Here is a 27,047-nt window from a genome sequence, read left to right as displayed (position 1 = left end):
AAGGACAAAGTTTGTCTTAAAACACATTTTATTTTTTTAAGACAAAGCCATTACAGGTCTGAAGAGGTTTTAGAACTCGACACACTGGTTAATCTCAATGTTAGTATGATGGTTACAATTATCTGTAAATCAACTCCATATAGATTAAAAGGGGGAAATCAGATTTTAAGAGCTGCAGCACTTGCTACAGGATGGCAGCCATGTTGTACACAGTAGTACAGCAGAAAATGAGGCTCAATGGCCAGGGGGAAAAAGAAAAAAAAAAAATCACATAAAAACAAAAGAAAATATGTATATGCCAAAGAAAGTTATCATTTTAATCACCCAGTTTTGTACCAAGTACTGAGAGACATTTTTGGAAAATGCAATGCTTACAGAATGAGAGAGAGTGAGAATTTAGGGGATTTTCTCTGAGAAACTTAAAACAAAGATAACAGCCTGACAAAGCAAGTATTGAATATCCTTCTGAGTGATTAAGATGCTCTTAACATTACTATAATTTTGGGAAAAAAACCAAACATTAGCAAAAGTGGCCGATGAGAAAATTCTGTAGAACTATTCACTAATATTTTTTATTCATCAGCTTTTCATTTAAAGGGGAAAAAATAAAAATAAAAAAAATAAAAAAGGGACGGGGGGGGGAGAGATAAGGGGACACGTGAAAAAGGCAATACTCATGCAGCATAAAAGTTTAATTATGAAAAACCTAATGCCTACATAACTATTGCTGACATGTGCAAATTAATACTGGGGAAATACAACTTATAAATCTAACTGAAACTTTGCTAAAGGTTTGCTGGGATAAGCCATTACATTTAACAGTGCTGGCTAGGGTAGAATTATATGTATATATAAGGCAATCAGGCCTAGTTAAACCTCAAATCACTTTAGCACTGACCTGGCTTTGGTGAAAAACTGGAAACAGGAGCGTGACCGGCAGAACAAATACACTTAAGTTATCAAGCTGACTACTTGTGTCACAATGATGTTTATTTATTCAAAATTTAATTGGATGCATAATTGCAATATAGACAACTTAAGCTTGAGGCAAAACTTTATGCCACATAGACTTAACCAGTCAAAGCTTAGAATACTGTAATTCCTGATGAGTAATTAAAAGACAGTGATGGCAGAAGTGGCCATCAAGCTGGAAAAAGAAAAAGGAAAAAAAAAAAAAAAAAAATCTTCAGTTGGTAGAACTAGGATTTATCAGCATTGAGCAACAGACTAGTATAGGGTACAAGTCAAAATGAGTTGATCCATTCATGTAAACACTAGTAAGGGTTTTCTGATACAGAAAAAAATACTATGTTGATAAGGAATGAAGGGGTGTTAAACTTCCAACATCTAAAATACATCATCATTGTCCATCATTCCAGAGGATCAATTCGCTTTGCTCTTGATTTGTGAAAATATTATCACAAAATAAACATCTGTCATTGGGTCAACTACAGACTAATGTGTTTTCTGATACGGATTCATTAGATAGCAGATAATGAAAATGTTCAGATATATCACTTGTACTACTGACAGAAGCAGCACTAAGTCCTCCAGGCTCTGCCTAGAAAAATGCTTGAAGTGAAAAAGACTAATAAAATACTCCTTTCATTTTATCAGCTGCTGATAAAGAAATTTGTAATAAAGTATAATTTCTGTTGTAAAATTGACGGTTTGACACTTAAAATATCTGCTTATCGACATTAAAAAAAAAAAGACGACTTCAAGCGATAAAAACAAAAAAAAAAAGGTTTATATTATGGGAAGCAACATGTAAAATAAAATCACAACTCTGCAGAGAAGAAAGGAGATACAGAATTTGCATAGCAGATTAGAATACAACTGAGACGGAACTGAGCATTTTTGGTACAATATGGTTTCATCACTTTTTTTAATGATGTCCGTATGTACAACATGAACTACATCCATTTCAGGTCCATTTACTTGCTTTGCTAGTCTGTAAAAGGGAGAGATGGAGTAAAGAGTTTGTCACTGTAATGCTTACAAAGGAAATGCCACGCATCCTGCCATCTTCTCTTTGTTTAGCTCCTCTGAGATTTTCACTCGTTCAATTGTTCATACAGGAGTCCTTAATGTGAAAATACAGAATATACTGTATCAAAAGTGCCACCTTGCTACATTATTCAGCTGATTCCATGGTCTGTTCATGTTTCTCACGTTGAACACTCCAATCATGAATAGCTTTCTTATACTTTGAGTTTTGGTCACATCATGTCCACACACACATCCCCTCTTTCTTTTGCTCACACGCGCGCACACACTCACACAAACAAACAAAAGGGTAAACCCAAACTGAACAGGTGGGTAAGGGTTAGGACTCTGAGTAGCATTTAAAAAAAAAAACTCCAGAGGTCATCATTAACAGCGTTCCACATTCCAGCAGCGAGTAAAGCTTTGAAATGAACAAGCACCATTTGGAAAAGGCCTCCAAAGTCCTCCACTTTGGGAGAGAAATACACGTTCAGCAGTTTCCACTCAATGAAGAAAACTACATTCAAGACTCGGCACTGGTCGTAGTCTCAGTGGCTGAAATGTTCGTTTCGGGTTTCAGGCTATACTGTCCGCAGCAGGGCTGCTCAATGATGAAAAAAAGAAAAAGACAGCCATCTATCCTGAAGACAAAGTGGAGGCGTTGCCATGTGACGAGGCCCAGCCTTCTTCTAAATTCCCATTCTCTGTGAAGGAGTCCAGAGAGAGTGTGTTCACTAGTCCTCATCGCCTCTGGTGCCCGTAGACAGGGTATGCTAACGTGACATTCAGAGAGTCATTGTGCTGAACAAGAGACGTGTGCTGGTAGTGTAAGACCAGTTCCTTCAGTGAGCTGTACAAGTTGTAGGGCTCTGCAAAGCCAAAGCCTGTGGGGGTTTTGTTGATGACGCAGTGCTTAACATCACCATCCACCCTGCAATGAAAAAAAAAAAAAAAAAAAGTCTTTAACATTAAATATTTAAAAGTACCTTACTGGGAAATGGTAAACATTTTGCTTCATGACTAGAGTCGCATAGCTTTTCAGGCTAGCTAAAAAGATACATACACAACACTGCAGGCATAGCAGCCGGGTTTGCTGCTATCTCGGACCAGGAATGTGCCATCTCTCTTGCCTCGCAACAGTGCTTCAGCCTGGATGCGGTTTATGTTTCCCAGTTTCCACGATCGCTCATCATGGTGTGGCAAATCTTCGTCATCATCCACCATAGAGTATTGACTAGCACACAAACAGCCAAATGAGCATCAGGAATCATATCTTACAATAAGAGTGATAAGTTCCATTACATGCTTGATAATGTATACTCACTCTTCCTGGTTCTCGTTCTTGATTCCCAGCCACTCATTGAGCTTCTTTTGTCTGACTCCCTTCTGTGTCAACCACCTGTGGTTCAAAATAAAGGGATTGTATCAAATCGACATAATGGGGAAAATCCCGTGCATTTTTTTTGGTTATTATTTAAGATTCTATCAAGGTTGAAGAACTTACATGAGGTACTGATCCCTAGTCTTCCTGAGCTGGATGAGGTCAGGCTTGATGCTGTTCATCCTTTTGTCTATTTCTCTGTAGTCTGCTGCCTGCTTTTTCAGATCCTCTTCCAAACGCCTCTTGCTGTCCACAATCTCACTGATGCGCGATTTCAACTTTTCATAGTTCACCATGATCCTAAGGGACAGCATTTATTATAAGATTTGCAAAAAGCATTGTGGTATTTAAATCTAAGGGCAGCTTCTGTTCATGTATGTTGTGTTGAGCTTTAAAACGTACCTCTGGATCTCTTTCTCATTGCCTTCTCTTCTGAACTTCTCAATGTACTCTTTGCTGTAGCGCTCTTGTGTCTGACACTGCTCCTCAAAGATTTTTATGGTTTCATTGAAAGCTTCAATAGCAGTCCTTTTCATCTGAATTTCCTGTGATGTTCTAGTATACTCCTCATAAAGTCTATCGTACTCTCTGTTTTTCTCTTGATACTGCAAGTGGTATTCATGCAATTTCTTGCCAACTGCTTCAATGTTGTCCTCTTTCACCACTTGATCCTATACAAGACAATGAACATTACAGATTTCACAACACTACCTTACAGGTACATTAGTTTTTTTATTAGGTAAGGGAGTTCATCCATTTAGACATTTTTATGATTGGCAATTAAAAAAAATAAAATAAATTTACCTGTTGGTGCTTGGACACAGGATACTGCAGTTTCACATCTAGTTTTGGGTTATATTGGGCGAGGGATTCGTGCCGATAATGGTTGATTAACTCAACCACAGAGTTGAAAGTCAAAGGATCTGAGAAACCGTACTTCCCATCACGATGGAAAATTTTGATCAGCTTGTTGTTACCTCCTTTCCTGTAAACCAATTAAATAAAACATAAGTATAACACAAATTAAGATTAAAAAAAGCCATCTGCAAGAGTTTTATAAAATCAGAGAAAATGGTTCTTTGTGGTAAAAATTACCTCAGCGTGAGGGTGTAATCCCCATGCATTTTGGTGGAAGCGTCTCTGACTAAAAAGGTTCCATCAGCTGTGTCTCTCAGCTTCTCGTTGACCTCCTCCCTGCAGGACATTAAAGCTTCACATTAGATCTACTATAAAGACCAAAGCATAAAGACTGCATAAGCAGATAACGCATATGTGCTTACCTTGAGATGTCCCCCCAGTACCATTCAGCCTCTTGCAGAGACATATTGTTGTTCATACCGTTGTTAGTGACAGGGGTTGGTTTGGGTGGCTTTGGAGGTAATGCTGTGAAGAGAAAAGGACAGTAAGTTAATATAGGCTGGTGCTAATTTACATTTAAATGGACCGGCTTTGTTCAAAATAATTTACATATGAAACATGCCTAGGCAAGTATCTGCCCATACTCTTGGACATGACATGTTATCTGAATGCAGAATGAGGGGGGTGGGACATATTGCAAAAATATTGTTTTTCTGGGGTTTAATTTAGATAAAAGTGGGAGAACAACGCTTCTAGAGCTTCATTTATTCAGCACCTTCCATTCAGAATTCAGAGGTTCAAGCTTCTGCATTTTGCTAGACTCTTCCTCTCGCCTAACTCTTCACCCGTTTCCACATAATTAAGCGAAATGGAAAAAATACCACTGCTCTCTGTAGCAGGGAGGCCAGCCATGATGATGAGTCAGGGAGAATGCATTTCATTCAGAAAAAAGAAAACACTCATCATTCTTTCACTGCTTGCCGGGATGCAGCAATAAAAAAAAAATTGGGGGCTGAGCATGCAGCTACACGCCTGCCTGATTAGACGGCAAACCTTGTTTCTGACATTCAATGGGAGAAATGTCAACAAAGAGCAGAGAAATATCAATAACCATATAAGAGCGAGAAATCATACTTTCTTTAAAAGATCACAACATACATGTTCTGGCGAGATGCTGCTTTTTTCAACAGCCATTGAGAACATGTTGCATCATTGGTAACAGGCAAAGGTTGCATCGGATTGGTCGCCACGTTGAGTGACAGGTAGCTGAGGGGGCTGTATGGTCTCTGTGGAACATGAGGCAGAGCTCGAGCGATGGGCTATTTTTATCCCCCCTCATCTACCCACTCTCTCTTTTGTTCACTTCAGTCACTAAGCATTACTAAGCCCTATGCCGTAGCAGACTAACAGGATCCTAGACACTCATGCAGGAATATCTGTATTAATTAACATACTGCCAAGTAACAGACTAAAGCTGGTAGGTCATGGAAACATTTAAAATAGAAAAGTATAGCTTTCTCAAAAAAGCTAGCTTACAGCATTAAAAAGAAAATTCCAGTTTTACAAACTACAGAAATTATACCACTGCAATGACAGCACATTGACAATAGATGCATGCAATAACTCAGGAATATACACCTGCTACAGTAACATTTAATGCATACCAAATTGCAAAATTCTTTGCGAATCTCAGTAACAAAACTATTTACCTGACGATTCAATCTCTATGTAAAAGAGTAGGTCAGTCCCACTGCCTGGATCCAAACCTTGAGAATCCATATCAGTCATAATTAATGCCATAACGCACGTCTAGAATCGACACACGATGTCCTTGTACAACTCATGCCTTATGAAGACTACAAAAAACTCAATACAGCTCTAATACAGCTTTTGAAAAGCCTAGAAGAGAGGGGTCAGATGAAGCCATTACATCACTTACCCCAGCCAATGGCACTGTGCGACTGTTGCTAGCCACTCCTGCCCCATCGTTCATTTCTATATCGTACATTTCCTGAACGCAATGATGTCATTGTGAAAGTGCTCTGACTTTTTCCAATCCAGAAGGGAAAAAAATAAAAAATAAAAAAATAGATAAAGACAAAATAAAAAAGACCTTCTTAATCCAGTATTATCCTAGGACATAAATTAACACGAAGAACCTCTAGTAGCCCAGGTCCTCTGAGCTAAAAGCCATAAACGATTACACACGAAGTGCAGGGTAGCGCAGCATCTTTCAAATGAAAAGAGAATCTGGTGTCTGACTGACTCCCTCTCGCTTGCTTGCTCTCTCTCTCTGCTTCCTCCCGCCCTCATCTCTGTCTGTTGCAGGTCTCCTTGGCTCCTCCTCTCAGTGAGCAGGCTGGTTGAGATCAGCCTCTGTGCTGGCAGGCAGACAAAGGCTATGTGCGTTGATCGCTGCTGCAGCGGCACGTAGGCAGCTGCTACATCAAGCACATGGCCGGGTCACAGGCAGGCAAGTGCTCACAAATGCTGATCATAATCCCCCAAACACAACTCTACCATACGAGTGGGGGGAGCTGGCTGAAACAGAGGAGGCACCTGATGTAGCCATAATTCTCAGCAGATGTATTAAAAAAATATATATGACCAACTGTCATATCACAACAGGTCTGTGAGGAAGACACCTAGCAGCTACAGAGGGGGTCATGAGTAAAACACAAACTCTGAGAACCCCAGTAATACTACAATTAATATAGAACTGGGAATAATGTTTCTAACAAAATGGATTCAAATTGGCATAGAAAAATAGTTAAGAGTTTAAGAAGCTATGTAGCAATACAACCTCTCAAAACTCAATATTTGCTGTTGATGTTGAAAATGCATTGATCAACTGAGTCAATGAACAAACTCATTCTGCGCACACACTCAATTATGACAAGTTGAACAAGTTAGCCCACTTTCTTTGCCACATTATTCTTTGAACTTTACTGTCACAGGGTCTGTACTTATCAACCATCTGTGAAAGAGACACCAAGAAGCACGAAATTATGAGATATGAGTCTTGTTACTGAGAAAGGCCTGAAGACCAACCTACTAAGAAAAGAACCTGGCACACTAACCAGCATATTAAAAAAAAAAAGACTAATTCCACTCATTGTTTGTTTCAGACAGTGTCAGACCACAATGTCCCCCCAAATGTTGATGATTTCAAAACAACATACTTACGCTGCAAATTATGCATGATTCAGAAATATTCAAGCAAACAAACTGCCTAGTCAGCAGGGTAAGTCCATACAAAAATTCCCAATTTTGTAAATCCAAAGTACAGTCTCCAGAGGTCCTAATGCTTAGATGTAGAAATCAGAAAATTTCATGTTGTCCTTTAAAAAGACAATGGCATCAGTGGACATAAAATCCTTGTAGAATCCAGTGAAACAGGCTGGTGCCTCACAATCCTGAAGCTCTACCACTAGCAATGAAAGGTTCAGCGACGTGGGAGGGAAAGCAGCGTAATGAAGGCTGGCCAGAGGCAGCTGCTTAATGATTGCTGGGGTTGCTGTCCCTGGCAATGACCCTCTCCAAAAGCCGGCCCTGCTGCGTGCTCTAGCTCTCACCACTATGCTGGCTTGCGGGATTCAGTCTTATGATTAACTTGCTCAGGTTCAAATATTTGCTGAGCTTGGCACTTTGTGTTTTGGGAGGGGCTTGTGGAGCAACCAGGAGAGGGGCAGGAGGGAGAATGAGGGTGGAGTGAAGTCCTAGGAAGTGTGTGTATTTTTGTGTGTGCGCATACATTTTATATATATATATATATATATATATATATATATATATATATATATATATACACACACACACATTATATATATATATATATATATATATATATATATATATATATATTTCCCCCTTTTTTTTTTTTTTTTTTGCACAGCGACTACTTGTGAGTTAACAACAGTACACTGTGGAGCAGACGGTGCCTCTAGCCAACCAAATCTAAGTGGACCTCTGGCCACCAGCTTAAAATAGCCACCTGTAACTGGGAGTGAACAGACACACACAGGCCCACAGAGGAACAGACAGACAGAAACAACTCAAGTCTACACTGCCACATGTGCAGACACCAAGTCATGTACAGACAAGTAAATGAGACACTGGAAATGTGAGAATGAAGCTGTTTTTAAACTAGCCCCACAGGTGGAAGTGTGTGTGTGTGTGTGTGTGTGTGTGTGTGTGTGTGTGTGTACATTTGTAAAATACAAGGAGGAACTGGGCTGCCCAAGCAGAAGGGAGGGCAGTGGAAAGCGTGCATTTGAGTTCAGAATTGTCGGGCCCAGGCCAGGCTGATGCAGGTGCAAACTACTGACAGCTGGGCAAAACCCACACTTGGAAAGGGTATAAATAGGTCCTAACAGGTAATAAACCCTTTTAACAGTCAATGCCCACACACTCACTCATCAGAGCTCTCTCTCCTGCTTCACTGCCTTAATAATCAATGAAGAAAGAAAGGGGGGGGGGGGAGACGAACTTCCTCAAAACGTGCATTTCTTTCAGCTCTGCTTCATAGTTCTCTTACACAACTTGACCCACAAAAGGCAGGGGAGTGGAATACTAATGTTCTGCAATGCGTCTTATATCATTAAAGATAGATCAGTGAGTACGTTTTGTACTCCATGGCAAATGCGACAGTGCGGTCTGTAACTTATAAACCATTCAAGCTTGGCTTCCTTCCTCAATCTAAATTCTCTTTAAAAGTGTTTTTTTTATTTAAAATGCTGCTTCTCAGTGAGAGCGCCTCCACTAAAGCAGAATCACATGATGACCCTGTGATGTGGCTTGGGCTGACAAGAACTCCAAAAGTACTTCAAGAAGTACTTTATGTTATATTATACACATACAGACACGCATGCATGCATACAGTTTCTCCATTAATTCTCATCATTCCTAACACTGACGATGCTAATGATGGGTCAGTGTGAAAGTGCAACAGAACAAATGGGGCCTGTGTGACACAGAGCTGGGAGCAGAGCTGCAGTGTCACTGCTTCCACATTCAACCCATCAGACATGCTAATAATAGCAATAGATCTCCCGCTGTTCCTCCCACCTGCACTCCTTAATGCTAACCCAACATACTGCTCACTCTTTCTTACCACATGTTCAAACTTCCCATTGATTGTATTTTCTTATGTAATAAGGAATCAAATCCACTGCAAATGTGCAAGAGTGAACATCTAATGCACAGCCATTACATAAGCATCATAACGTTCCATATGGCTGCTAAACAAATTACAAGAGAAACTTGACATCTACCTGGAGCTGCCTGGTTGCTGCTCCATTCACTGGTCACCAGAACTTCAATGGTCCTAATGAGGGATTCAGGACTCGGCTCACAGCTAAGGACAGAGAACATAGGGGATGTTAGTGAAGGTCTGAGCTGCTACCTTATTATTGCACTTGGATTAATCTGTATAAAAATGAGAAACAAAACATTATGATTTCAAGTCACTCAAGTCTATCCATTGTGTGCCTTTTAGGTTTGAACCTGCATGTAAATGTAAGAGAATGTCAGATTGTGTGTGCAGAATATGAGAGCACCTGGTGGCCTGCTGCCTGAACAACATAGGGCTGAAGATCTCTGCGAGGGCACGAGCATTCAGCAGGTTGGCAGCAGAAGCCTGGCATACACGAGCTAGGTGCCTCAGCAAACACTGCAGCGTCAGCCAGTACTGGGGTGGCAATGTTGAGGAACTGGCAATCTTCCGCAGGTGTTGCCCGCACTCTTCTGAGCCCTGTACCTCTGTAGCCCACAGACAGAGACAAAAGAACACACACATTAAATTCTCAATAATTAGCTGTCTGACTTCCCTGTCCAATCTGCGTGTTAAGCACAAATGTGTAAGCAGAGAAAGAGAAGAAATAATTTATATTTATATAAAAAAAAAAAGTTTCTGCAGTCAGGTGGAAAACTGCAAAAAGTGTTTCAAACCACTGAAAGATTATGAGTGTGACAATGATGGAGAAGACCAGAGTACATAGAGCTGATTGGCTGACAAGGTTGCTGCAGAGGAAGTTCGCAACCTTCTTTAGGTCTTATTAACCACAGATATCCTGTTCTTCTCAATGTGACAACTAGCTAGCTAGCAGAGAAAAGGTTTTTAAAAAAGTCTCACTCACTCACTGGTATTTACACTCCTACACTACCACAAGTTAGATTTCTCTGAACAACACATTTTCAATAGTAAAAGAGGTCATCTCTGCCCCCAGGCTAATTTCAAAATGTGAAGGGTGTTCACACTGACCATATTTACATTACTGCTGTGCTCTTAGGATGACGATAACTGTTAACAGCATACAGGTTTATCAGTTTGGGCCCATTACTGAACTGAAAGAAAGTTGGGCCAATATGCAAAAACAGTTACTCATAGCAACCCAAAGCAGTTGCTGAGTACCAATAGCACCAACAGTGAAGAATGATTGTATTTGCAATTTGCAGTCAGTAATTGAATTTTAGAACAAGGGCTCCACCATGTGGTACTTACGTTAAAATTACAGCAGTGGAGACGATTTGTCAATTTAAAATTTCAATTGCTGAGACATAAAGAGTATATATTTTATATATGATTGTTATACCCAAGAAAGACAACACGAGTGTCTTTAAACTTATAAAGACTGTTAATATGCAACAATCGTGCATATTTATAATTGTTTTGTGCCTGCACTGAATATACTGTGGTTTACACTCATTTTGTGTATAACTGTATATAGCTGAAATAACAATAAAGCATCTTGAACAAATGGTATAAAAGTTGTATAAAAAGATTCCAAAATTTGTGTTATTTTATTGCAACAATTCTACCTTAAACGGTACTACAGTTACATACTGGCTCCTTACTTGAATTTTAAAACATTGACAATGTTCACTATCCTCCCCTGTAGCTGTATAATGATTATTCATCATGACCTAAACTGAGCTTCAGTGTCCTTCTTCCTGAAAGACTGTGTTTTTAGTTTAATTTCTTTTTTCAATAATTCAGGGGCATATGTAAATAAAATAAAAGTCCCTTTGAGTGTGTTGTAATACATTCAGTTTTGAGTAGACACAAAGTCAATAGTGTGCTTTTACCTTGGGCAATGTGTACCATCTCATTGTAGACTGCAGGGTGGATGACAGGCTGGGGCAAGTCCAGCAGGTATCTTTTAAAACCATCACACAACGTTTGCAGGTCCAGCTGCTCCAGGTCCACAGAAGGAGGTTCTAAACAAAACAAAAAGTAATTTAAAAAAATAAATAAATACACTATTAGAGACCTGACAGAGAAGACAAGAAACAATTGGTCTGCATCAGCAACAAAAGCACAAAGTCACTCACCACCATCAAAGCACTGTCTGACATCAAGCCCTCCTCCTGCGGTGAAGTTTCTGTAAAGTGTAGGGTTATCAAGACCTGCAGATATAAGGAATTTCGATTAGAAACACAGAAAAAGAAGAATAAGGAAAAAAAAAAAACAATAACATTGAAATAGTTAAGTATGAAGACAGAGTCCGAGATGCACGCACCTTTCCTTTCAATAGCCTCTAGCAGTTTGAGCAGCATGGGTGGGGCTATTTCAGGAGGTGCAAACTGCTCTGTCAGATCCAACAAAGTGCTGGGACCTACAGGACAAAGATTGGAAAATCATTTAAATTAAGCCTTGTACAACAAAAAGAAGCATAGCATGATCACCTTTAAAGCCTTGTTATTTGTCCAGGAAATATTAAATTTGGTGAGTATTTTTGACCTGCACACAAAACATATGGTAAAGCTGAGAAGCTGTCTTTGAACTAACCACGTCTGCTCATTTATGGTGTTATATCCAGAATTGGTGGGGTGTAGGTTTTTGCAGGGCATATCTCAACACTGTCTGCACGCAAGTAATCGGCTGCGACAAAAAAAGATAAAGATGTGAAAGTCTCCTCTGGTAGGAAGGACGAGATTTAATGAGCAGTGGAGGTGGCTAGGCAGGCCTTGCAAAGAGTGGCTAACTGGCAGACTCTGGTAGAGGGAGGTGGGTCCAGACTTCCCCTCTGATTCGGTAGGACAGGTGTGCACTTGAAAGGACTGTGGTGATGGTGGGCTGCTTTATTTGGATTTGCGGGCCAGCAATTCAGAAAGCCAAAGTTTCTCAAAGGCCTGGTTGTTTGTGGTGTTGGGAGGTGGAGTATTTAAATGTGAGCGGTTATGAATGAACCCTCTTTACATTTCATTCCATTTTTTAGCACCAAAATAACTCACCCCTTCCCCCAAATGAAAAAGTTTGTCCACAGTTACTATTAGAGCTGATAAATCTTAAGTAATTTAGGACCTTCCAAATGATGTTTCAGGTGTGACCCCAGGAAAAGTGTATAATAAAGAAACATATGAAAGGTACAGTAGAACACGTTGTACCAAATGTTCTTCCAGCAGTAACCACAAGTGCATGTTGTTTGGTTTCTAAGAAGCGTGGAAACATAGATACAGAGATCTTCCTGACAGACATTTAGAGACGAATGCTGTTCCCACATGCATCCAAGGTGTAATCCTTAGCATGGTAAGACACCCTATCCAAGTCTGATGCATGGCCAGAACCAGCCAGCTGATTCTCAGAAGTGGGTTTCACAAAAGCTAAGCTAATTTTACCCCTATCTGCTCTACTTAAGGCCCTCTTCATAAATGACCAACATAGGTTTTACTGAATCTCAATTATCTCCTGTATCATGCATCCTGAAAAATGACCTTTGTTTCTTACTTTTAGAAACAATTCCAAATAACATTTTTAAATAAATCCTTCTTCTTCTTCTAAAGCTGCACTTGAATGATTTAAATGTTCTAATAATTACCAAAAACGGCAATAAAACTACCAATACAATTAATTGTTCACAACTAGAGTTTGTTTCATAAACAACAAAGCAATAACACAAAGAGTCACCAGGTCACATGTGAATCATTCAAAAAATTCTGTAAAAGCAGATAACTGAGCAAGATATTACTAATTACTGGCTTCATAAAACTAGAGGTTGATTAAACAAAAAGTGAGAGGAGCATGTCTACAGAGCAACAGGCTAAGGAGCGGAGGGGATTGTATTGCTTCCCAAGAACTCGCCGTGACCCGATAGCACTAGGCCTTCGGGTGCACAGATTGAATGACACCCAGAAAAATTGCTGAAATGTTTCGGCTCATTGCGCCAGCATTTCTCAGAAGTGCCTTTGGCCACACAGTTATCAGGTGGACAAAGAAGGTGATGCTGAAGGACGGAATCAGTCACACAGGACTTGGGGCAAGAAAGACATTAATCCTAATGCCTGCAGGAGGTTTACACACCATGTCTCACGGTAGTTTGTGTGCTCACAGTTTTGTTATCCTTAGCTTTGCTTGGCTTACTGACACTATAAGAGTATAAGGCTTGCACATGGGCTTCTTTGAGTTTAGGGTGAGAGCTTCAACATGTATGCAGAGTTTCAGAGAAAGCACAGGCTGGGGGGTTTTTTTTTAATCAAAAATATGCAGACAGATGGCATTTATGGCCAAACACAAAAGCTTAAATGTACTTGGAACTAGACATCTTCTTGTAGCAAAGACTCTCACTCAGCAGAAAGAGTGTTTGTGCTTTTAAGGAACAATCAAACAGGCAATGAACAAGCAACACGTGACGTGGTAGGCGGTCCATTTCACTTGACCAATAGGAACAGCTGCTCCGACCTGGGTTACCAAGGTAACACCAGGAGGAGTAATAGGCCCCCAAGAGCAAGTCCTCACAAGCCTCAAGCTGTATGCAGTGCAGCACTCATTTCTATCCTTTAAGATTCAGGGAAAGAATAACTGCAGATTTGAGAAAGCTATGTTGTTGAACAAAATTCCATTCAGACTCAACTGCAGAATGTGGCCACAGAAGATCTATGGATAGCTAAAGACAGAGGGGGGTGTCCAGGAGTTAAAATAAAGGGGTCTGCTCATAAAACATGCTTTTCTACCTTAGCCTCTCTTGAGCAAAAGTTAAGTTATGGCAGAACACCACAATAAGATTCCAAGCATTTAGTGAAGTAAAAATAAAAAATGACTAATTATTTAAATTAAGTGCTCTAAATCTGCACATAATTTCCGGTTCTTTAGGTAAGTGAACCCAAAATGATCACTTGATTCATACTTAATGTAAGCAAAAAAATCATGTCAGAAATGGGTCATATAATCATGGTCATTCTGCTAGAATTTAGTGCAAATGATGCACTGTAAGTTCGGGTCACAGTCCACAGCTGTCACATGCTGAAGATTCATTTGAAGAAATGACAGTGTCTCCCTCTATGGGTAGAAAAAGGAAGATCTTCCATGATGCGCACACAGCACTAAACTGACTTTATAAGAGAGTCGTTGTTAAATGGATTAGAGAAAACTGTTGAAATTTAACACAACCCACTAATCATATTTTATCATATGTGACACAGGAAAAAGTAACAGCTTTTCCTGGCCAATTGATAGCAAACGTAGTTTCACAATAGAATACACAAAGCAGCTTTTACAGAGCTAAACCGACCAGTTTTATAACCTTATGAGAACAAACAAAAGGTCTTTCAGTCTTTGTTCCTAGGATGTCCTAGAAGCAGAAATCTTTTATTCACTTATATTAATCAATATAGGATCCCATAAAATTATATTCAGTATAACTCAACATTAAAATTTAAAAAAATGATTATAGCGTAAAACCTTTATAAGTGTGCTATTTCAGTTCCCCTTTTCTCTCTCCTCTCTTTGCAAAAGGTTGCTAATCCTTAGAGCAGACATGCTTGGCCTCCAGTAAGAAGATTTGCCAATTCAGCCCGGTGTCTCTGGAGGCGATCAGTAATGAAAGGCACATGTGCACACTCTCACGCACAGGGCCCCATAAACACAAACGTTTTACTGCAGCTCCCAAAAGCCATGGCTCAAGTACATATTTAAGAAAGGGCAGTGTTGTTCATAATTTTGTTTTTTTTTTTTTTTTTAAATTATACCTTATTCGGTGTAGTATACTGAAACATTACAAGTTAGAGAGAAGAAAAATATTTTTGATCTTAACATTTAGTATATATACACATTTTAGACATATCACCAAATTATTTAATATAAACAACTAAAAACAATTTGATTACAATGTTATTGCATTTCTTTACTGTATTATTCTGAAGACCTGAGATTTTCAAAAATGTATTCCAGCTATCAGTTTTATTTTAACTTTAGCTTTCATGCTAATTAGGTTTCTCAACCATCTTGGAACTCTCAGAATTCATGCTGCATTTAACATAAGCCTACCCTTTCTTCCATTTAAAATCTACACATTTCTAAAAAAAAAAAAAAAAAAATGAAAAACATTAATGATTAATAAAATGGAATTGGAGCTTTAGGTTATATATAAGAATTTAACTTAAATTTTAGTTTATACATGTAGCACAAGGAGAGTTAATATTTCTAAATGTATTTACTCAATCATCAAACTCAATTATAAAAATGGGAGGTAAGTAGGGGGCATAATATTCACTTAGGATGTTTCTTTGGCTACATCCCCTTTTCTGTAACACCACCCCTCATTTATTCTGCAGAACAGAAACACTGGATTAAAAAGCTTTCAGAGTTTGTTTCAAAGCACAGAGAGTACAGCCAATTTCAACCACAGGTTATTTGGAATGGTAACGAGTGACCGTTTGAGTGCGCCTGGCTTGCCCTTTCTTCCACTGTGGCTCCTGCTGACTGCACACAAGGACAATTGTACTGGTTCAGTACAATGCTAAATCTGTCTGTTGGGCACAGGGTGTCCAGTAGGCTAGCCCACAGGAACGCACGTCATTACGACCACAACTGCAGTTCAGCCCTAGCCCTGGCCTAACCACCACCACTGCTTTGATTGGGGGCTGTCATGTCTGGACAGACAGACTGCAGATACAAGCATTTGTTAGAGGTCCCTATTGGGGGCTGATATAATTGTATATAATCAACTGTTAAATAGGCACTAAGAGTTTTGTTAAACTGCACCTAAACCACTGTCACTTTTCTACAATGAAACCAACAAAAGCTAACCCAGTCCTTTAACTTGGCTCTTTTCAACCATTCCCTACACAGTTGTTACAGGCCATGCCAACAGGTGATCTTCATGCAAAATTCATGTTTTTTTAATGACTGTTATTTTCCATTTCCTAATTTGGCATATATTAATCTACTAAGTAAATGGTTACTTAGACATGGTTCTTTTGTTAAAATTAACTTGTGACAATACAAATCAAGCTTTTTAAAAACTGGGGATACTCAACAGTACAGATCATTCTGTATAAATTAGATCAGCCAATTATACTGTCTGGGGCCTAGTATCATCTCTCTCGTAGTACTACGGGTAGGGGGCTGGTAGTGAAGTACGGGGCGGAACACACAACCCCCAGCTGCTTACTCCTGAGTTTAGGGGAAAGTGCACATTCTTTGTGAAACCCAGCAACAATTCACCCTCAGTGAGCGGCTCCACACAGCAGATGTTCGGCTGAGCGATGAAGAGGCCCCCAAAAAGGAGAAAGCTACATTATCTCAAACTCCAGCTATGCACCAAGTACTCTGCCCTGCTATTCCCTCACTCACTCGCTCAGGCACCCCCACCCCCACCATATACAGCATTTTCTTTCAGTCTCCCTCTCTCTCTCCTGTGTTTTTTTTTTCTTCAGTTAACTGCCAAGGCCTGTCTTTCACTTTTCAGGCATGACTAAGGGCACTCTCCTAGTGATTTGTCTGGTTGCGTGCATAAGAGGCATTTCCCTCCTCCTCCCTTTCCCCTTAAATCTAAATGCTCAAAATATACACCGTACCCTCAATGCAAGAAAAAAGTGTTCTCAGTAACTGCATTGAGAGCAGCAGAGGACAGTCCATGTTAAACGAATAAACCACAGATGAAGATTAAATGAGGGGAAAAAAGCTAGATGGAACAACCTTTCATATTTTGTCTTAAGGAAATAAATCTCCAATCATATTAGGTCTTAGCCTTGCAAAGACTCTCACCAGTTACTATCTTAAGAAGGAAGGGGAAGAATTAAAAAAAAGCATCAGATTTCTCTGAGCTGTGTAAAAAAAAAAAAAAAAAAAAAAAAAAAAAAAAAAAAAAAAGTATAACCATGCCCTGCATGGACTTGAATGGGGTAACCAGTTCTGTTATAGCAAAGCAGTAGTTTTATCGATTTAGAAGAACCCTCAGCACAACAAAAGAATTTTAAAAATTATTAGATTTGCTTAATCCAGTAATGCCAACTAACCCACCCGACATGACTGAGGCCATCTCACGTTAAGGTTTAACACTACTGTTTAGAAACACTTTTCTCTTACCATTTAGAAAAATTAAAGTCACGTTAAATTGCAATAATTTATATTTATTTAAAAATTTAACTGTGTTCAAAATGTCTTCCTACGATTTCCTACTGTGCTCGCCAGAGTGCCTATCACAAGGAAGTGAATTCAGGTAAATTATTTCTGATTTTTTTCAAACCAAATGGGCAATGCGCTATAAACTACGGTATGCTGGTTGTAGACTACCAATTGTGACGCATTGTGGGATTGAGAGTACACTGAAAATTGCGTTTTTAGACACCACTAAAACAGCAGAACCTTAAAATACTGCACTATATCGTAAATAGGGCAGTTTCGGGTATGGCATAGGCCTATGGCTGAAGAGAATGGAAAACTGTCGCTTTCAGAAAATGCATCAGTTTGTGTGTTTAAAAAATATTTCCATTTTCCTACAAATACAGATAAAGATCACTAAAGCTCAGACATGCCCTTAAGTTTAAAACACTTTTCTCCATACAGGCTCAGCAGACAAAAGCCCTTACAAAGAAAGGGCTCTTCGGTCATGCTCTCCTATCTGGGAAAAAGTGATACCATTACAGTGTACAATTCTAACATGTGCATCATTCAGAAAGGTACATATCTGCTGTCAGTCCTAGAACAAGCATAATTTGGGTCACGAAAGGAATAATGATACAAGTTCTATATTCGTTTTTTTGTTCAGAGTTAAACAAAAACGAAATGTCTAAACATAATGACATCTAAAAGATACCGGCAAATAAACTATTCATTTGAAAGAGTAAAAAAATGTACAACTAAAATGGTAGATGCAGATTGTATCTTGGATAGTAAAATTTAATGAAAGGCAATCGTGGTGAATGTAGTTAATGTAGCACAAAGTTGGGTTCTACTGGCCTAACCCAGGCATGTACAGATTCTCTTGTTCCAGAGGCCCACAAAAAGGAGCACATTAGTGTTTTTAAAAGCTTGGGAGCCGGAACATGCTGAAATTCCACATCTGCTGCTCTCTGAAGTAAGCCCCTGTGGCCAGGAGACTGAGAGCAAGTGAGTGAGCCAGGCTCAAACATGAACAAACTCAAAAAGCCTCCACTTATGACCCTTGCCATTGCCACCTCCCTCTTTCTATCTATCCTCCTAAATTTCCCTCTCCATCTGCTTGAGCTGGGGCTTGGCCCAAGCAAAATTATCAAAATATTTAAAAAGGAGAGAGAGAGAGAGAGAGAGAGAGAGAGAGAGAGGAAAAAGCAAGCAAGAGAGTTCTGCCAGATCTTTCAGTGGCAGGTAATAAATCACAAGAGCCGTGAAGCAACAAGAATCCAGGCTGCAGGCCCTAGCTCCTCTCTCTCTCCACCTCCCACCCACACAAACACAGAGACTTTTCTTCTCTCTGTGCCACATTCACCCTTGCGCCAAGCTCTGGGGCTGCCACTCAATACTGCTGGGCTTCAATGTAGACAGTAAGCCCTGCCAGATCTTGCAGGAATTTCACAATCACATCCCATAGAGACTTTGAGACCCCAGAGAAACTTGTTGCTGGGTGAAGGTGAGATTTTCACTCCAGTCTCCAAAACCAAAAGTCCAATCCTTAATATATTATCAATCAAATTAACTTATTGTTTACTCAAGATGTGGCTGTACAGCTGAAACACAAAGTTTGCCTTTTTAGTTTTACATTGAAGATACAAAGCTAATGCAAGCTGACATCCTACAAGTTAGCCTTGTGCATCGTATATGACTAAACTGCCTACATCTCCAGCACAGGGGAAAAACTAAAACTTTAATTTTCATTCATAACATTTATGGACATTTATATGTTCCACATGACAAACGGATGAACAACACCTGAGACGTTTAAAAGTGCTTCCTCAAATGAGATCAGCAATATGACATCCAATGTAGCCAAGATAGTGGCAAAAAAAATAATACAGTAATATTAGTACATAAAATAATGCATATTTTATAATTAGCATGCCTAAATTAAAAGCTTATTAAAAATAAAAAATGTCTTGCAAAAGTCTTGTGTGGTTAAACTTTTTTTTTGTTTTTCTATAGAACAGGTAAGAAAATTATGTTGGTGTCTTGTCACTGGAAGCTGGATCCAGATGCATCGTTCCCCAATGAACCTGGTTATAGCTCACAACCAGACCACTTGCTTTGCATACTTTAATCTGGTCTTCATTTAACATGGCTTCAAAAACATTATCAAAGCCACAACTCCAGCTAGCCTGCTTCTCTTCTACCAGATTTTGCTCAGGCCAGTTAACATTGACAAAATTTGATAGACTGTTGAAAACTGAAACTCCCTATGCTTCACAAATACACACACAGTCAGTGACACACCGGCAACAGCAGAATGTCAAAAAATATTGTATTCCTGGTAAAAACTGATATGGCTTGGCTTGTGTGTTTCTTTAGAAATATACATACACACACGAAAAACACACCTACAAGATATACCACATAGGCCAGGAAATACATGACTTGTGGCATACTGATTTTACCACCAACGATTAGGGAGCAGCAATCTCTCACTTATAATCTAATGTTCCGCGTACCAATCAAAACACATCCGCTCACTTTGTTACCATGGCAACAATGTTTCTCTCAGCATTTCTTAATCAGAACCTAATGCAACAAATTCTAGAAAAAAACTAGTGACGCACTATGTGCAGCACTGGCCAGGCATGGTACGCAAGCTTTAATTTGTTCAATCTGTTTGATTCCCGTTGTGTGTGACTGGAAACCTCAATGGTCCCAAGAACACTTTTAGAAACACTAACCACTACTTCCAACTACAAACAGAAAGTATGCTGCATTACAGTTTTACGGACAAAGGAAAGCTGAAATACACATTACTCTATTACGCTGATGATTTTAGTATCTAAATCCGAGGCAAAATTATTCAAACAAACATCAATAACTGGTAGAAAGGCAAATTACAAATCTTGCAGTCACTCAGAGTGTGGCAGGCTGCTTAGAAAAATAAAAATGGGGGTAATAAAGCTCAAAATGGCCAGAAAATTCACTACAATCACAAAAATACAAACTGCATGGAGTAGAAATTATTCTCTAACCTCACAATGGATATTCTGAAGTGGGCCACTGCTTTTAGCACCTAGTCGCAGGGAGGTCTGAATTTGACCTAAATCCAAATTTGGGCATCCTCAAATTATCTTATTTTACACATATAAATAAATTTAAAAAAATTATAAAGATTTCAGATGTTTCCTACACAAAACCAACTATGCCTGCAGCTATACAAAATAGTGGACAGCTGCTGTTTATGGCAGAAGCAGCTTAAAATTTAACCTAAAATGGCATCCACTAACCTCCTTGTTCAGAATCCGAGTCATTCTTGGAAGGGCCCGGAGCCATGGGCAGAGGCCTAGGGGGTCTTGGCTTGGGGGTTGGAGGAGAAATCTTCTTTCTGCCAATGAACTCCACGTAGGTACCAGGGAAGTCCCCTTTTTCCTGAGTCATTTCATTATAACCAGGCAGCCAGCCTATCTCCTCAGGTCTCTCTTCCAGACCTTCACTATAGCCAAGTGCTAATAGGGCACCTTTACTCACTATGAGTATGTCCCCGACATGAAGGTCAATGTCCTCCTCTCTCTCCTTCTTGTAGTCATATAGTGCTCTGTACTGATATCCTTCTGCACTCATCTTGATATTTTAGTATTCCCTTTGCTTTTAAGCCAAGAAAATTTGCAAAACCCAATAGGTGCTCTTTCTTTTGCTTCTATCAGTCTTGTGCAATGGTTTTTCTTGAAAAACCACTCTTGGGGTAAGACTATCTACTGATAATGTAAAATTGTCTTCCTCTGTAACCTATACACTCAAGTGTTGTATCATGCTGCAGCTTCTCCTCGATCAGTCGATGGTCCTTTAGGTGAAACTGATTCTCCAGTGGTCTAGAGCACCTTCACGGTGCTTGAGACCCAATTTTCCCATCTGTGAAAAGTCTGCTGCAGTGCTCTGGCTAATGCAACCACAACCTGCAAAACATAAGAAATTTTCTTAACACAGCATCCTACACACCATCAGTGTGAATAAATACAGCTCCATGATACATATCACCTCATCATCAGAACTCATACCAATAAGCTTTTAAAAGCTGTTCAGTACTTACACATACTTTTATTTAGAATTATATACAAAAGGTTCACAGTAACATTCATTTAAATATAAAAATGTAAGCAACATAAGCGACATGCACAGGCACTGTTGAACGTACAAGTTAAGAGAAAGACAAAGACACAAAGGCAATAAAAACAAGTGCATTAATTCATATCTAAGTTTGTTACCTCAAATCGTAATATGCAACAGAGCATGCATGCCGAAAAACATGCAGCGATAAAACTCAGCATCTTATATTAGGTGCAATTTGATTTAATTCAACACTGACAAGAACGTTACCAGCTCATTTCCACGTGATTTCTCGTGTTGGGAAGTAAATGTACCTTTTATTGTTGTTAATTTTGCAGGACCTAAACTCACTTTTGCACTCAAACACATCGGGTGTTTTCCAACAGAAAGCTTCTGCACCGTTAACATGCACGTAACTAAGCAGAATGTGCAGAAAATGTAACGAGATACAGCTAACGAGGAAACAGGCTGAATCTCAACCCGTTTCCTACTCCCTACCTAGTAGACTTTACGGTTCATAATATTATGGCTTTCACACGCAAACAGAGCATTAACTGTGCAAGAGATAGAGATGGAATTTGATCACCAGCCGAGTATATCACCCTTCCGCACGAGTAATGCACTTCAACGCAAAAGAGATATTGTGCTGACCGACGTAGTGCACTACACAAGGGGCTGGACGACATTTGAAACTCAGCCCGAAGACATTGGAGAAGCTGGTTTACAGGGAATTAGCGTCTTAAGGACCTGAGATCTCTTTGTAGTATTAGGTTTCGATAACTACATAAATAAAGTAATATTCAAACTGAAATGCCCAGAATGCTACAGCTGTTCGCTGAAGGTGAGCTTCAAAATCTGAGAAAACGGTCGGTTTCAGTCGCTGGCCACATGCTCCGGCAGCTCTCCGCAACGCACTGGAGTTAGCGAAATTTAACGGTGGCTATGTTAGCAAAAAGCTAGCAAAAGTTAGCTCAGTGGCTAAGCACAATTGACTTGAGCACTATTAACAGTGAAATTAAGGGGATAAACATCACTATATGAAATTAAAATGAGAGCTATAATGCCTGCGTAATTTTGTAAGGAGAATAATGCCAAGGAGCACGGTGTGAGGTGAAGTGCTGAGCGGCAAACGTTACTCTCTTGTCCAACAGAACAAACTGTTCCAACTCACTCGCCTTCAAACAAAAGCATTGTATGGCTATTTAAAAACAAATTCGCATCAAACAGCACACTGTAATGTTAGCAATGCAAAAAATATGCCACATAATAAAATAAGCCTCTAAGAAATTCTTCAAGTTGACTATGAAAAGCAAACGGCAACACTTACTTCTGACACGGAGCCGTCAGCGCAGGGCCCAGAAAACCTCTCCTTCCCTGCCGCTAGCAGAGTTAGCTGGAAAAGACGCCGCTTCCCACAAAGCAGCGGACGACTAGTCTGAAGCAAATCCTCTTGAAACGACGTTTCTCGACGAAATAACGCCTAGAAGTCGAAAATATTCAACGCCGAAACGGCTCTTCGTACTTGTTTCTCAAAGTTTTGGAAGGAGCTTGTGCGCTCTATAGTCCTGCCGACTCCGCCCGAGCGACTACTCGGACCGAACTCGTTCTAAGCGCAACGAAACCGAGACACGTCAATCAAAGTACGTCATAATCCAAGCGCCTTCGGGCTCCACCCTCAGAGAAACATTCCCCGCCCCTGCCGGATGCCTATTGGCTGCAGCGTGGACTGCCACCTCTCATGCTAATTAACAGGCTCTTCGATATTGGATTGGGCATTTTCAGAGGCACATGTGCCGTCTTCGTCGCATCCTGATTGGTTGCAGCGCAGATTGCTGCCTCTATGCAAACCAATTGATTCTGAGGGAACATTGGGCCTCACCCTCAGACGCACATGCTCAGCCCCGCCCGATTCTGATTGGCTGCAGCGTAGACTGCCGCCCTTCATGCAAATAAAATGGCTCTTAGTAAACGTCCTTTAGAAGTTACGTAACTTCCACATGTTAGGTGGCAGGATTCTGCACTTGTGTGCGTTGCTTTTGGTCGTGTCGGCGTAGGCCATGTTGTAAAGCGCAGAGACAAGAAAATAATGAAAAATATAAAGAAACATGACCTTGTGCAATCTAGATTTTGATTACTTTTTTGCTTGTTTCTGATTGCTCAAGCAACAGTTTAGAGAAGTAAAATGCTTTGTTTTATATTTTGGTCTATTCAAATATATTTAAAGACCCCTCCCAAGACAAATTCAAGTTTCTATGTTGTTAACATGTAAGTGTGTTATTTTTTATGTGCTTGAATATGTATCATACATGAAATGTAAGCAGCTGAGCATTTTTGACTTGAAACTACAACAGTCTCAAATTTTATTCTGATATCATAAACCTTTGGAACCAAATTGCAGGCTGGAGCTTTCAGGCTGCAGGACAGTGGTTGAAGGGTAAGTGGAGGTAGACAGAGACTTGCAAAATCATAGATTAGTGTGTACCAAAAGAAGGCAAAGTAGCAAAGTTTTTAGGGCTTTAGCCTAATCAATAGATTGGCTGGTGCACATTTTGTTTTAATTGTTGATGTCTGTAAAACTGCTTTGTTACACCATTAGGTTTTAAATAGCAGTGTACAAAATAATTTAACTTGACTTTCAAGAGGGATTTTAAATCTGAAATGGCAGAGGTTGATTATTATTTTTACTACTACTATTAATAATAATAATAATAATGTTACTCATTCATATTTGGTCATTATCTCCAATTAAACAATTTCAACCCAGTTCATGCAAATACATTGTACATATCTTTATTTTCACCTACCATCTCCATCTTTTCTTAATCAGTCGAGTCTGAATGGCTGTCCATTGATGACTTCTCTGAACTGTAACAGGGCTTTCTAAGAATGGAGCCTGTGATTTTTGTATAAAGCAGTTTAAGTTTAATCCTTCACCACCTCAACACTAGGACTGTTATATATATATAAGTCTTTTTATAGAGAGCATTACTTCAGATTAATCTTAATTCTGTAAAGTTTACCTTCATAAGCCACACAGTATTCGATTTTAAGGAAGTAAGGGAACAAGACATCCAATTATGGTGCAGCAAACCTTGATATGACATCAATGCTGAATAGAAAAGCAAATACCACAATTTTTGCATTCATGCTAGATTTCTCCTAATGAATGATATCTCCTTATATCTCTCAGTATCACACTGAACTGAAAATATGAAAAGCTACAAGTGATGTATTCCAAATAAGAACAGTTACAATGACTGCAAACTATAAGGCAAACCGGAAATATTTCCACACGGTTTAGAGAATTTTTACAATATGTGTTGACATGTAAAGAAGGACATTTCCTGTGTTTTATTAACCCCTATCACTTCAAATTCAATATGAAGCACACAGGGCTTCTTTAGATTAGCCAATCCCAGACACATTACCAGGAATGTGGGTGGCCTAATTACAGTGCAGGTTAGCTGATAGAAATCCCCTGGCTGTGCACTACTACTGTTCAAGCAAAAAAGGATCTCAACACTGGAGAGTAAGAAACAGCTCTAGAAGGCCACTAGCTGCTGAATGGGGAGTTTTTTCTGTCTCTCTTGAGAGAACTGGAGGGCAGATCAGATGTCAAGTGTTTGGGTGTGCACAGTGTTTTTGAATGGAAGAGCACAACTTTGCACGTAGCCGCCCAGCTCTACAGTAACAGAGCGTATAGTTTCAACACACTTTGGTAACTTATTTAAACATTCACACAAATATACTGACAGGAATGCACTGTACCTAATCAGTTAAACTCAAATCTAAATATCATAGAAATTCAACTACAAAAGTTTAGTAATTTCACCAAAATTAAGGCTCTGCATCAGTCTGGTCAGATTAGAAATGAGCAAAATGTTTGCTCTCTGATTTGTCTGATCCTAATTTACTGGAAGCACTGGAAACAGGGCCACTGGTAATGGAAATGAAAACCCGAAGCACTAGACCATAAAATCCGACAGAACATTCAACCGCCTGATTAAAGAGCTGATCAGTCCCTGCTGACCCATCTGCTGTGCCTGAAACTGACTGAGGCCATGTCTGAAATGCCCAGACACGAGCCTACCCCCCCCACCCCTCCCTTAAACTGGAAGTCATGGAATCATCATTTAGTGGCTATGCCAAACACAGATGTAGCAAGAAAATACTTTAGTAGGTCAGTGTGCTTACAATAGCTGAGAAATATTTATCTTGCACAAATCACACATATCAGCCTCAAAAAATGTATTTCAGGTTTACCTGAATGTCCATTCAAGTTCTCCACCACCTTTTTTATGTCTATTCTCAGCTTATAAGAATGAAGTAGATTGGTGTTTTGTCCTCCATTTGCTTGATTATAACATGCTACTGTTTGGAGATTTGAAGCAAGTGGTCTTTCAAATGTATCATACAAAATTTCAGCTCAAAGGCACTAGACAAGCAAGATAAACATGTTATAAAGTAATTACATCGAGTGTGCGCTTGACACGTCAGCTTTGATCTCACCAGGCCACTCCATCCCGATTGTTCTCATCTGCCGGACATGGCGCTTCTAAAAAGGCTGGATGCAGTGAGGGGCTGAGAGAGCCCCACACGTATCCCATGACCATAAATTAGCCGATTCATTGTGCTGTATGAATATTCTGAAAGGGCAGACAAAGGGGGCCTAGCTCTCCCTTTAGCGGCAAAGCTGACGTTGGCTGTGGGCCAAGTCAACGGCTGCAGGGACTCAATCTGATGTTGCATAAAAGCTGTTCATATAAACTGTGTTATGGGCCAGTACAGCAGTGTGTTTGGAGATTGTTTATAACGAGGCGGGAGAGCTATGTCACAGTTTGTCCTGTAACGCTGTAGAGCTGATTTTATTTTCACCTTTTCCAGCTACGGTACTTAGGTTATGCAATATGAGATAGTGGCAGGTTCACTGCCGTTCACAGAACATGTTGATAGACCATGCTGTACAATGTAACTGTATACTTACCTTCCCCTTGGTATGAAGTGAAATTAGACTGCTGACGAGCCTGCAAGCCAACCCAAGGCTCTGTGATTGTTTCTTTACCTTTTCACTCATATTGCAGGCCTGTGCATGAAACCTAATACTCAGTATTCAGACCTACCCCTTTTCCACAGATTTGCAACGTGCCTCTCCTACGAATCTTGCCTCTGACACAACATTCCTCCTCCCTCAGGTCAAACACCATTTAGCATGCTTTGTTCACCTTCCATAGGCGAAAAGTGCAAAAGCACTTCTAACTATGTAAAAAGATTTCTAGCCCTTTCTTCTTATTGCCTCCAAACCAAAGGCGACCATTTCTCCTTTTATGTGCTTTTTGCTTATTGTGCATCAAAGACACATCAGAACTCAGACTAGCCTCATTGCTTCTT

The 27,047-nt window shown here is 39.7% G+C and overlaps 1 protein-coding gene across 3 annotated transcripts; it reads right to left on the bottom strand.

Moving 5' to 3' along the window:
- Positions 1 to 23,258, bottom strand: pik3r1 (phosphoinositide-3-kinase, regulatory subunit 1 (alpha)). Of its 3 annotated transcripts, XM_066658040.1 has the most exons (15): positions 22,987 to 23,258; positions 20,843 to 21,508; positions 11,749 to 11,844; positions 11,561 to 11,635; positions 11,315 to 11,446; positions 9,787 to 9,988; positions 9,502 to 9,584; positions 4,651 to 4,753; positions 4,466 to 4,564; positions 4,175 to 4,355; positions 3,773 to 4,041; positions 3,494 to 3,670; positions 3,314 to 3,388; positions 3,053 to 3,223; positions 1 to 2,920 (listed from the first exon to the last, which is right to left on the bottom strand). In XM_066658040.1, the coding sequence occupies exons 2-15, from the start codon at positions 21,174 to 21,176 to the stop codon at positions 2,731 to 2,733; spliced, it is 2,187 nt and encodes a 728-aa protein (XP_066514137.1). In that variant the 5' UTR covers positions 21,177 to 21,508; positions 22,987 to 23,258; the 3' UTR covers positions 1 to 2,730. The 3 variants fall into 3 exon arrangements, with proteins under 3 accessions (XP_066514137.1, XP_066514148.1, XP_066514158.1); XM_066658051.1 differs by lacking the exons at positions 9,502 to 9,584; positions 9,787 to 9,988; positions 11,315 to 11,446; ... (2 more) ...; positions 20,843 to 21,508; positions 22,987 to 23,258 and adding an exon at positions 7,415 to 7,733; XM_066658061.1 differs by lacking the exons at positions 9,502 to 9,584; positions 9,787 to 9,988; positions 11,315 to 11,446; ... (2 more) ...; positions 20,843 to 21,508; positions 22,987 to 23,258 and adding an exon at positions 6,168 to 6,414 and having other exon boundaries at positions 2 to 2,920.
- Positions 23,259 to 27,047: the final 3,789 nt, after the last annotated feature.

This window comes from Hoplias malabaricus, chromosome 2, assembly GCF_029633855.1.
Source record: "Hoplias malabaricus isolate fHopMal1 chromosome 2, fHopMal1.hap1, whole genome shotgun sequence".
NCBI lineage: Eukaryota > Metazoa > Chordata > Actinopteri > Characiformes > Erythrinidae > Hoplias > Hoplias malabaricus.
Note: the sequence above shows the minus strand (reverse complement) of the source record. Positions and strands in the feature narration are given on the sequence as shown.